General features: G+C 46.5%; 2 protein-coding genes and 1 long non-coding RNA gene across 4 annotated transcripts; all 3 read right to left on the bottom strand.

The window, feature by feature from the left end:
* Positions 1–98: 98 nt before the first annotated feature.
* On the bottom strand, positions 99–4,642 carry spcs2 (signal peptidase complex subunit 2). Its single transcript, XM_088011549.1, has 5 exons — positions 4,544–4,642; positions 2,205–2,288; positions 1,899–2,058; positions 1,653–1,788; positions 99–832 (listed from the first exon to the last, which is right to left on the bottom strand). Exons 1-5 carry the CDS (start codon positions 4,580–4,582, stop codon positions 646–648), a joined length of 606 nt encoding a protein of 201 aa, XP_087867675.1. The 5' UTR covers positions 4,583–4,642; the 3' UTR covers positions 99–645.
* Positions 918–1,644, bottom strand: LOC148155706 (uncharacterized). Its single transcript, XR_015765030.1, has 2 exons — positions 1,253–1,644; positions 918–1,075 (listed from the first exon to the last, which is right to left on the bottom strand). It is a non-coding gene; the product is annotated as an uncharacterized LOC148155706 (long non-coding RNA).
* A 1,710-nt stretch (positions 4,643–6,352) lies between the features above and the next one.
* Positions 6,353–11,671, bottom strand: rnf169 (ring finger protein 169). 2 transcript variants are annotated; one of them, XM_014981058.2, is made up of 6 exons: positions 11,289–11,631; positions 9,210–9,277; positions 9,042–9,134; positions 8,873–8,973; positions 8,711–8,804; positions 6,353–7,987 (listed from the first exon to the last, which is right to left on the bottom strand). In XM_014981058.2, the coding sequence occupies exons 1-6, from the start codon at positions 11,575–11,577 to the stop codon at positions 6,908–6,910; spliced, it is 1,725 nt and encodes a 574-aa protein (XP_014836544.2). In that variant the 5' UTR covers positions 11,578–11,631; the 3' UTR covers positions 6,353–6,907. The 2 variants fall into 2 exon arrangements, with proteins under 2 accessions (XP_014836544.2, XP_014836542.2); XM_014981056.2 differs by having other exon boundaries at positions 9,042–9,277; positions 11,289–11,671.
* Positions 11,672–12,052: the final 381 nt, after the last annotated feature.

The raw sequence follows: 12,052 nt of genomic DNA, 5'->3' as shown, positions 1-12,052 counted from the left end.
ATGCATTAAATCTTCATAAGCTTCACTGAGGCTGTTTAAATCTGAGCTGACAGCGCCCCCCGCAGGTTCACAGGCAGAAAACACAATCAACTCAGAAAGCCTTCAAACATCACGTTTATTTTCCTTACAAAGCTGCAAACTCCAACTGAAAAACAACAAAACATAAAACATTTAGAATAAAATAAAAGTTTGGTCGCCGTTCAGTTCAGAGACGAAAATGTTCTCTCCACCTGCTCAGGTGTGTAGCCCCGCCCACCGCTGCATGCCTCAATGTGACTGGGTCTTCTGACCAGGAGATTAAACGAGTCACTTTACGGAAACATCTTAACCTAAAATTAAACTGTTGTGGAGGATGACGCTGATTTTATTTATTCTAACAGGAAACTACAGATGAACTGCTCCAGTCTGAAGAACCGGAACAGGAAGTTCAGGCTGTGAGGAGGAGGAAGATGAACGCCTCCTCTGCTTCAGTCTTCCTTCCTCCGGTTTGTTGGCTTCAGTTTGACTCCAGGCTTCAGATTCTGCCTGAACCTGCAGGTCGGCTTCATCGGGTCGGAGGAAGCTGAGGATCAAACTGAATCTGATTTGGAGACCAAACTGAAGCCAGCACAGCGTCAGCGCCGGCCCAGATCGCGCTGCTCCTCCTCATTTCGTCTTCTTCTCCGTGGCCAGCGTGTCGTGCAGCTTGGAGACGTAGGCCTCAAACTGGTCCATCACCAGAGTGCCCGACTCGTCGAAGAACGTCGACACGGACTTGGTGAACTCGGCGTCACGCGAGTTCCTGGTCTTCCCGTCGGTGAAGAAGACGCGGAGCGAGTACTGGTCATCGAACCTGGAAGAGAGTCGGAGAAAAAAGGAGAGTCAAACTGAGCTGAAGAAACAGAAACACTTCAGCTCCTTTTTCTATTTAGTTCCTGTTTTCTCAGTCGGTGGAAGAAAACAAGCTTCTTTTGCCACCTGATGGTCCGGTCGACCCGGTTCTACTGGAACCAGAACATCTGCTCCTCCTCCAGCTGCTCTGAGTCAAACCAACCTGTTCCCCTCCTGGCCTGTGGGGGCGCTGCACCAAGAACCACTGAAGGAAACGACACAAAAACCTCTGAAGACACTGAGAGCAACTTCCTTCTTCACCAGATGGAAACAAGATGGAGGCGTCAGATTTTAGTGTTGGAGGATTTCTCTTTAGGCTAAAGACCAGGAGCCATTTCTGCTGCTAGCGCTAGGCTAACAGGTTTGTTTTGGTGGTGTTTACCCAGAATGCCCTGCAACGTATTCCTCTTCCTGTTTCTGCAGCGGTCTCCGGTCCGCTTGGCGTTCACATATGCATTCAAACTGAAACAGATTTCACTTGAGCTGAATCCAGCCCGAAGTGTGGAAGACCAGAGTTAGCTTAGCATTCACACGTCACCAACCGAACTGGACTTCCTAGACAAATGGACTGGAGTTGGATTAAAGTGGACCAATTAGGGCTGGTGGGAATGAACCCAATGTGTGATTTGATGTGCAGCAGGTTCTGGTCTAAAGAGCGGGTCGTGTCTGTTTGGTAGTTTTCTATTTGGGTGTTTAATGTTTTGCATTTAATGCAGCGCAGCGTGTTGTGCAGTGTTGTGTAGTTTGCAGCGTAAGATGCCGTGTTGGTGCTGCGCTCGGACCGTTTGAGGGAGGACGACAGCTGCCAGACGTGGTCCGGATCCATCCCGGCCGGGTCTTTCTGCATGGCCACCAGGAAGATGTTCTTCTCCTTGTAGGACGTGTAGAGAGTCAGGATGCCCATCATGATGAAGTATGTGATGAAGGCGAGTTAGGGAACGCTCACTGTTTATCACCAAGTTTTAAACTTTACATTAACCTGCTGTGGGGCTGTGGTAAAACCCGGACCGGAGCAGGTGAAGGATATGAGATGACGCAGCAGGCCAGGACGGGTCTGGACTCGGGGAAGGGGTACAGGTAGTCCCAGACCAGCGCCAGCATGGCAAACAGACAGGAGACGGTGCAGATCAGCAGACGGCCGTCCACCAGCTGGAAGTTCTCCACATAGCCGTACTTCTCCAGCAGCACCTGCAGGGGGCGCCACAGCCACCGGACAAAGAAAAAAAAAAGGAATGATGGTTAGAAAATAATGTTTCTATAAAACAAACATTCATTAGCAGCTTTCTAGCTAATCAGCAAATAAGCTGACAGCTGCCATGACAACAGGACCAAACCTTTTTCGCCGCATCGTCCAGAGAGTTCTTCACCGCGGCTCCGTCCCACTTATCGATCTTCACCGGCTTTTCGTCAATCCGCCACTGAAACGACAAACAACCCGGTCAGGATCCCGACCATCCAATCAGGACACAGATGGGATCCCAACCATCCAATCAGGACACAGATGGGATCCCAACCATCCAATCAGGACACAGATGGGATCCCAACCAACCAATCAGGACACAGATGGGATCCCAACCATCCAATCAGGACAAAGATGGGATCCCAACCATCCAATCAGGACACAGATGGGATCCCAACCATCCAATCAGGACGCAGATGGGATCCCAACCATCCAATCAGGACACAGATGGGATCCCGACCATCCAATCAGGACACAGATGGGATCCCAACCATCCAATCAGGACGCAGATGGGATCCCAACCATCCAATCAGGACACAGATGGGATCCCAACCATCCAATCAGGATGCAGATGCACCACCGCTCCTCACTGCAGGTTGGATGCAGTGAAACATCCAACCTGCCGTCCATCAGGACTCTGGCTCTGACCCCAGAGTCCTGATGAACGGCTCAGGTCAGAGCCGGCAGCTGAACCTCAGTGAGTTCGCTGCCTGCGGTGGCGTTTCAGAAACCAGCAGCCTGCATGTGTTACTTCCTGTTTCCTGAACACAGCTTCATCATCAGATCTTGTTCGTTATGAAATTAGTTCAAAGCAGAAACTCTGAGTTTAACGACGCATCATCCTGTGATCTCAGCACTGAAACATTATTCAGCCAATCAAACATCTTATGTTCACTCGCCTCATGTGATCATTGTGATATTTAAAATGTCTTCCAGTTCCAGTGTTAAATGTTTATTGATCTTTGAGAATGTGTTCTTGGATTATTCTATTAGTTGAAAACTGTTTCAAAACAACATTATTGTTTATCCCAGTAACTTCTAGGATAAATTATCGTGACAGATCTATTTGAAGCTGATCGGTTTGTTGACATGGTTCCAACCTGGGCTTTAATAGATGATTAAATGCAGTTCAGTGATGAAAAATTTTTTAATTAAAATTTTAAAAAAGAAAGAAAAATAATTCACACTTCTTGTAACAAAAGGGACATTTTCTTAAGAGCAGCATTTGTGTTAGTGGCGCACACACAGAGTTACCTAAAACTGAGGTAATAAATAGTTCTGAGCATCACTTTAATCATTATCACATTAGTAGCACAAAATATTGTAATAAAACCTAAGTCCATATCGCCTGGCTATACCCACTTCTAACCAGAATCCTTTCAAAAGGAATCATTTCCCTGAAAAACTACATATTTAATATTCTCATTTTATGTTCTGTATATGGGTTAATCAGTCTGTTGCGGCCATTTTTACATTGCAACAACATTTACAAAACACCTTGTTTCACTGCTCAGCATTATTTGTGGCTGACAAATAATCTACAGAAATCTACAGGTAATCTACAGAAACAATCTATGTTTGGATTTAAAAAAAAGGCTGTTACAAATAAATGAACTGACTGATTTACTTTGAAAAGGGTAAAAAGTACAAAGAGCCTTTGTGGGATCTTGTATTGTTGTATCCAAAACACTAGTCAAGTATTTTTGTTTTGTTTTGTGAAGTTTTCTCCAGCTACCAGAGGCTGAAAGAAAAATATGATCTTACTAAAATTTATTTTAGAAAGTTATTTTATTTACCTTTCAAGTTAAACTTTTTTTTAATGCACTGCTGAAGTTTTGCATAATTGACATCTAGTCAATAAATTGCATCTCAATAAGTATTTTGACTCATCTGCTGCAGAGGGCGTCTATTTTTTTAAACAAAAAGCTGGATAAATTTGATCCTTTTGGGATTCCATATAACTTGATGAAAAACTGATGCAAACACGTTGCATCGGCCTGTTTTCTTAAACTTTGAAACCGATCAATTCCACGGATTATACCTTTGGTGATGCTTATTGTCACTTTGTACATTTGGCCCTCTGTTTCAAAATAAAATTAAATTTGGGATTTTTTGAATGAAGTCTGGCGCAGTGGTTCGTAACAGCTGCAAACACACACAACAAATTTCAGTGTAACTTGATTGATCTTCGATGCAGGAAGAGAACAGGAAGATTTTCTAGATTTAACAGTTTCATTTCATAAGTCTACAAATAGTTTAATTTCATTTACATTTCTTAGATTCAGCTCACCGGAAACCCAACATTAAAACTGTTGTTTTGAGTAACACCTGAACTCTGAGATCTGGATATTTGAACTATAGCAGAGAATAAAGCCATCAGGTTTCACCCAAAAGCAGAATAAAACAAAAAACGTTAAAACTTTAAATCCTTACTTTCTCCAACAGCCCGCTCTTCCCGTTCCGAGCCGCCATCTTTAGCCTTCCAAATAAGGAAGTCGTGAGCTGGACCAACCTGATTGGCTCAGAATGCTTAACATTTAAGTCCCGTTAGTGCGTCTGCGTGGCGAACGTAACTGCGTCATCATGTAAGTTGGACAACCAATAATGAATTAATCCAGAATATGAAAGTCCATTCGTTACATTTACCCGCTTATCGTCGCGGAGGACAAAATTACTAAACTCTCGGCAGCTTTAACGTTGCTTAAAAAGTAAGTATTAATTGCAAATAACTGATTGGTGCTGATAACATTTTCAGTTTCTTTGTAAATTATAATAAACGTTAAGTATTTTTGAATTTGAATGTTGGGAGATATTTGTTTTACAGGAGGCATCTGACAGATTCACAGTAAGGTTTTACCTTAAATGTAAAAAAGAAAAAAACATCTAAAAATATATTTCTAATTTTTTTAATTCTACAAATGCTTCCAGAAATGAGTAGTAATTTTTTATGTTAGGATAAAACAAAAAACACTGAAATAAAAAAAACCCCCCAGCAAAAATAAAGAATTGGAAAACCCATGTAAAAACAAAGGAAATTTAAAATTAAAGGTAAATACATTTTTAAAAAACATTTAGAATTTTTGCTGACTCTAGGGCTGCTGTAAACGAATATTTTAGTAATCGAGTAATCTATCGATTATTCTTACGATTAATCGAGTAATCGGATAAAAAAAAATATAAAATGAAATATTGGTAAATCTGGCATAATACCGGTGTTACTATCAGATATCAATATCAGTCCAATGTTTCATATTTGAGCATCCCTAACAGTTGCTTTTTTGTAGTTTAGAAAACTAACCTGTAACAATAATAGCTCACTTTCTAAGTTAACCAGAAGAAAAGTTATAGAAAAATCTGAAATTATATTGAATTTAATAACAAAGAGGCAGGCTCACAAATATGCTTATAAAAAATGTCTACAATCCAGCTTTTAGTTTATGTATTCATCTTCAGTGAGTTTAATAGATTAATTAAACTCACCTTGCCACCTAACCTGTCACGCTTTGGGTTTGAAAATACGGGAAATGCCGCCTGGAGTGGGAGGAGAGGGCGAATGAACGAACATGGGGTGGAGGGGAGGAAATAGACCAGCGGACTGACGAACCGTTAGACCGGGGGACGAACACGGGGGGAAGCAATACGGGATATTTACGACACCTTCACTGGTCACACTCAGAAACTCATCTACCAGCCATGTACGATGCGCTCCGCCACCCGTTTCTTCAGACCGGGATATGAAATGTATTGTGCGGTTCGTCGGTAAAGCTACATTTACACGGTAAGCATCAGCTACTCAGCCGCCCGCCCTGTTCAGGCTATCCGCTCACCTCAGCGCTCTTCCCGCCGTTCGCTTTCAACCAGCAGCCCCGGAGGAGAAATGCTGCCGTACTCCAGGCATTCCCCCAGTCATTTTAAGGATGCTTATTGGTTCCCCAAAAAACGATAAAAAGTCGGGCATTATCATCAATCAATAAAATTCCCACGGGCCAATCTTGAAGATTGGACTTTATGCCGCTGAGACTTAGCTTTTGTCAACAACTCAGAGGCGGAAGTGAGAGCTCCGCGCAACGCAAATGAAGTCCCGGCCGGAACACGGTGCGCTAACTAATAAAACATAAATTAACGAAGCTTCGAGGCAGGTAAATTTTCCTCGAGGAATTTTAGTAATCGAGGTACTCGAATCATTCGAGGAATCGTTTCAGCCCTAGCTGACTCGTTAAAAAACAACATGTAAACGACAGATTCCTGTTTTAGGAGGTTTATTTCATTCCTGCAGTTTCTTCTTCTGCTGTTTTACATGATGTACAGAAAGGAGTTTATGGCCAGGATGAAGCTAATTTAATGCAGCTCATTTTTTAATCCGTTGCAGCTAATCATGAGTTTCATTGAGTGTTAGAGAAGCACCGATTCTCCTGTAGGTCCGTGAGGTCCAGGTTGCACCGTGTTCATCACAGAACCGGAACCGGGTTTGGAGCAAGGCTATGACCCCAAACAGGAAGCTCTCTCTGCAGCGTTCTGATTGGTTGAGGGGAATACAGAGTTGGGTCATGTGACGCAGCCGCTCCTTCAGGACCGAACTGGTGGGTCTCCAGAACCGATCAGCTGATTATCAGGAATCAATTGTTGCAGTTTGATTGAATAAAAACAGTGTATTGATGATCAGAACCGGAATAAAGAACCAGAACCTGCTGTGGTTCTGTCCAGGTTTGGTTCTCTGCTGGTGTTTGGAAGAAACGTTCCGCCTGGAAAAACTTTCCTTTGGTCTCTTTGCATATCTGCGGGCCGGAGCCTGACTCCTCACAGCTTCTTGCTGATTGGCCGGGACGTCCTCAGGCCCCGCCTCCTGCGGTTCTGGGTGGACCTCCATGAGCGCAGGAAGTAGCGGTCGGGGCTGGTCCTGCGGACCTCCAGGTCGAACTGTCTCTGCAGTCTGAGGGCGAGCGCTCGGTCCTGCCGCTCCTGCTGGACAGAACACGGCGCCTCCTGCTGGCCGCTGGGCCGGCTCCTCTTCAGCGCCGGGTCCAGAACCGGGTCCAGAGCCGGATCCAGGTGTTTGGTCTTCTGGTACCTCTTCTTGCCCCTCCTTGAGGTAGACTGGTTGCAGATGCCGTCCCACTCCTTCCTGGGACTCAACGAGTCCTTTGGCACAAGTTTTCCGGGTCGGAACCCGGAGTTGTTGCACGGAGAGAACGAGTGTTTCCGTCCGAATGGCGCTGGGCCGCCGCCGGGTTCCAGGGCGGCACCGGCCGACTCCAAGTCCGAACAGCCTCTGAGGGCGGCGCCGCAGCCGTAGCGGACGGCGGGGACACGGATCTTCACCGACTGTTTCTGGAACCCGTCCATGTCTGGCGGCTCGAACAGCAGCCGCCTCCTGTTGGCCAGCGCCACGGCGCCGCAGTGCTGCAGCGCCTTGGAGGCTCCGCCCCCTTCGGGCTCAGGGGCCGGGCTCGTGAGCGTGGCCCTGGTGCTGACCTTCAGCCCCTGCCGGTCCAGCTCAATCTGCCGCCACTTCTGCAGGACGGCCGGGCTCGCCTCGTAGCTGGTGGCCTTCTGCAGGCTGCGGCTCAGGTTGCGTGGCGTCGCCTTGACGACGGTGGGCTCCAACAGGCGGCCGTCAGGCAGCCGCTTGGGCGGCGTGCACGGCGAGCAGACAATGGGCTTAAAGTGGTTGAGCTCCTCTGAGATGCTGTCGTTGCTCTCGGGGCTGATGGAGCGCTCGGCGCGGGCCGGCGGCGGCGGCAGACCCAGAGGCGCCGATGACGTCAGCACCGCCCTCCAGGTGAGCCTGCGGTCCGGCGCCGTGATGGGCGCTGAGATGGAGCGGCTGTTCTCCGACGACAGCAGGATGCCGGCTGCCGAGCTGTGGCTGATGCCCACCTGCAGTACGGTGACGGACAGCGTTACTGCAGGCTTCACCAACAAGGTCAGACTTTTTTAAATGATTCTGACATCATGACAGGATGTGCAAAAGACATGAAGGAAAGTTTTTGTTGCTCTTGGCAGCAGCTTTGTGCTGCTCATGTAAGGAAATGGGACATTGCTCTAAGCTATCTAGTAGAGCCATATCTGCTAGCTTAGCATCTAGCTACTTGGCTAGCTAAAGAGCCGTATGCTAGCTGCTAATGGCTTGCTTGTGTTTGCTTGCTAGCTATCAAGAAGGTAGCAAGCAAACTGGCTACCTAGCAAGCATTAGCAGCATGTTCTTGGTAGCCTTGAGTCAGTGAGTGAAGATGTCTGTGTGCGACTCCAACTTTTGCCTTATAGAAAATTCTGTGAAAAAAATCTATGTAGAAAATGTGAGATTAAATAATCCACCACAACAAGGCATATTTAAGGCCAACTTGCATTTTTAAAAAATAAATTTAAGACATTTTAAGACAATTGTGAATAAAATTTAAGACCTTTATCTCAACAGAAACGTACAAGAAAAATGGAACAAAACTGTGACAGTTTAAAGTCAACTTACATTTTCTTTAATGAATTTTTATGACATTTTAAGGATTTGCTGACATTCTGACAGAGCCGGGTTAGAACGCATCCGTAGGCCTGTGATAACAAACATGGACTGATTTACTGTCCGGCGGTTCTGATCCGACCCACCTGCTCCATAACGGCCGCTGGCGGGACGATCGCCTTCATCTTCCCTCCCCGGTCCTCCAGGGGGTCGGTGCAGCTCCGACTCCTCCGGGAACCACTAAGGAGCAAACAGGAGGTCAAAGGTCGGACTCCAGGAGTGCCGATGTCTCAGGCCGCTCCGCTCACCTGCTGACGGCTGAGGAGTTCTTGGTTTTCCTGATGAAGGCGGAGATGTTCCGGATCCTCCTGCTGATGGGCTCCTCATTCTCAGAGTCGGACAGAACCCCCTGAGAAGAGCGGCGGGTTGAGGAACAGAACAGGAAGGATGGACGGGTTCTGGATCCGTTGGACTCACCGGCTCCACCGCGCGTCGAACCGACCCGGATTCGTCCTTCCCCATCAGGCAGCTCCACTTCCGGATCTCCTCCCGGTCGTCGGATGCCAGCAGCTGGACAGGAAGAGGCGGGACAGATTCCTGACCATATTCGGGACGCAGAGACTTCCTGAAAGCTCCCAGACTCACCTTGAGCTTCGCAGACGGAGCCGCAGGAGCGTCCGCAGACTTCGGCAGGGTCGGACAGACGAAGACGCCTGGGAGCAAAACAGAAACAGAGATGCTGTTCCTGAACATGATCCAACCAGGCCTCCGTAGCCGTCAGAACCAGAGAGCCAACAGGATTCTTTCTGCCTCCTCACTAAATTTAAAGGGGCGGTGTCATGGAAAATCAACTCTTTGAGCTTTACGTTATAAAGTTATTCCCTCATCATAAACATGTCTCGAGTGTTGCCTTGATTCTGTTCTCCATTTTATGCTGGTAAAACGTTGTTAAAGGGTTAATAGAGGAGCCATGTTGTGATGACTTCCTGAAGGCGGAGCTTCAGAGAGAGCAGGAGCTTCTTAAAGAAACAGAGGCCCAATTTTAAGGCGTTAAATTACAAAGTCAAATTTTTGTTAAGTCACATTTGAAATATATAGCATTAAACTATGTTGCAATTTAAGATAACACAGTTACTTGATTACTATAAGATGACACAGTGTGCCTGGAAAATGTTTTTACTTAAAGGGCCAGTGTTATGCGTTTTTCAAGCACCTAGTGCCATTTTATAGCATAATCAAATAACTATTGTTTACTTAATTTGTTATAAAATGACACATATATGATATAAAAAAGTTTTTACTTCGTAATTTAAAGCCTTGAAATTGGGTCTTTAAAACTCCTGCTCTTTCTGAAACTCCCCCTCCAGGAAGTCATCCCAACATGGCTCCTCTATGTTGTAAAAACCTTTGTTTTTACCAGCATTTCACTGAGCAGTAGCTCCTGTAATAAGCTCAGCAGTTCCACCAGCTGTTTGCTAATTACTGCTGGCTAGTCTGAAGGATCTGAGCAGGAGAATCAAGAGGGAGGGCTGGTCCATGAGGAAGCTGAGGAGGAGCTGCGCTGAGGAGGAGCTTCGCTGAGGAGGAGCTGCGCTGAGGAGGAGCTGCGCTGAGGAGGAGCTGCGCCTCGAAGGCCCATGAGGGTGGCCTAGGTCCACCCAGCAGAATGGCTGCCATGGAAATTAAAGGATTTCCTAAACATGCATGACAGAACCAAAGTGACACACCAGGTTTGTTTATGATGTGGGAATAAAATTCTAACACAATGTTACACTCAAAAAGTTGATTTTACGTAGCACTGCCCCTTTAAAATCCGCGATCAGACAGAAAACTGCAATCGGTGCACCTCGAGTTGTTTCACCTTAAATAGGCATCTAATAACATTGTAATGTATGAATAATATGTTTTTAATGTATCATTCATGAAGCACAGCAAAAATACAGCACAATAACAACTGAATCTTGTCATGCAGCTGTTAAACTAAAAGCAAATTATTCATTATTTAAATTAGGTAACATTTTCCTTATTCTGAGATATTTAAAGATGTAGCTCCTGTTTCCAGGTCTTACTTCCTCCGGTAACTGGGACCAGAACTCCCAGTGGCTTCCACCACAAACCTCGACAAGTCCCAACAGAGTAATTCAAAATGAACTGAGCAGTACAGAGTACTGCAGTTCTACTACCAGGTCTGTATAACTGAGCTCCTCCTGTGTCTGTACATGTCTGGACAAGTCCTACATGATGCAAGCTAAACAGACTGACCAGAACCGGTCAACAAACCAGAAAGTATGACCAGAAATATCCATTAAACTGAGCTGAAAGTGTTGAACAAACCAGAAAACCCGAGAAAAAAGCCTCAAACTGCGCAGAAAGAGGATAAACCGGAGCAGCAGCTCCTCACAGGACAGTCATGTGTTCACCTGATGTTTTCATTGATTTATCTGGGACTGATTGGTGACTATCATATTCACACCGAACCGTCCCGATCCCAATACGTCCGCAGTCCGAACGGACCCGGACCGCTCCGCAGCGGGACAGAACCCAGTCCACCGCTGCTCTTTTCACTGCAAAGTCCTGCTGTTTATTACACCCAACTTTATTAAAGTTCCGAATAAATCAGTTTATTCCCGGTTCTTTTCCAGCAGCTCTTCAGAGGACCGAACCCCGGCGCCAGGACAGATTCAGCGCCCTGTGAGCTGCTCTCTCCCCGCTAAACACACTCACCTCTCCGGCTCTCGCTGTCCCTCTTTCCCGCTCTGCTGCTGCCTCTCTCGGGGTCACTTCTTCTCCGGATTCGCTCCTCTCTGCCCGGGACTCTCCGGGCCAGGCACCGGGAACAGGCCGTCCCAGTCCCAGACCCAGACCGGCTCTCTGAGCAGGCTGAGCACTTCTCCGGCGGTCCGGAGCCGGAGCGGCACCGGGCGGCTCCTGCCGTGCCGGGCCGTGACCGGGAGGTGTCTGCGGCGGTACCGGCCTGAGTGGATCGCTGTTCGGCGAACCCTGCGGTCGCCATCTTGTCTCTCAGGTCCGCTCCGAAAACAAACCCCACCCCCTGCCGAAAACAGCGCGAGCGCGAGCTGGACGCGCGTGCAGCCCGCCAACCGAAGAGCCGGGACACAGCGGCGCGAGCCTACTGTGGCGGGAGTCAGAATTTTCAAAATAAAAGCACAAATTCCCAACGTAATATGATACGACGCTGGAAAAACATACTCAGAACTGAAATTATCCCAAAATTGTACAAAAATGTATACATTCTTCATCTAAGTAAAAAACAACAACAAAGAAAACCTTGTATGTGCTACTCAAAATTCCTCAAGTGGCAAAGTTTTAGCTTCACCTGGTTCAATTTCTGCAAAAGAAAAAAGGGGAAAAAAGTGTCTTTTGCTATCCAATCATGAATCGGTTAATAATAATAATAATAATAATAATAATAATAATCACCAAATCAGTCCTACCCTCATTTTCACATATTGATGTAAGTATTTTTA

This window comes from Poecilia mexicana, unplaced genomic scaffold, assembly GCF_051168715.1.
Source record: "Poecilia mexicana isolate PSO_F unplaced genomic scaffold, ASM5116871v1 scaffold_13, whole genome shotgun sequence".
Taxonomy (NCBI): domain Eukaryota; kingdom Metazoa; phylum Chordata; class Actinopteri; order Cyprinodontiformes; family Poeciliidae; genus Poecilia; species Poecilia mexicana.
The sequence above is the reverse complement of the archived record's forward strand: the minus strand, read 5'-3'. Positions and strand labels throughout refer to the sequence as shown.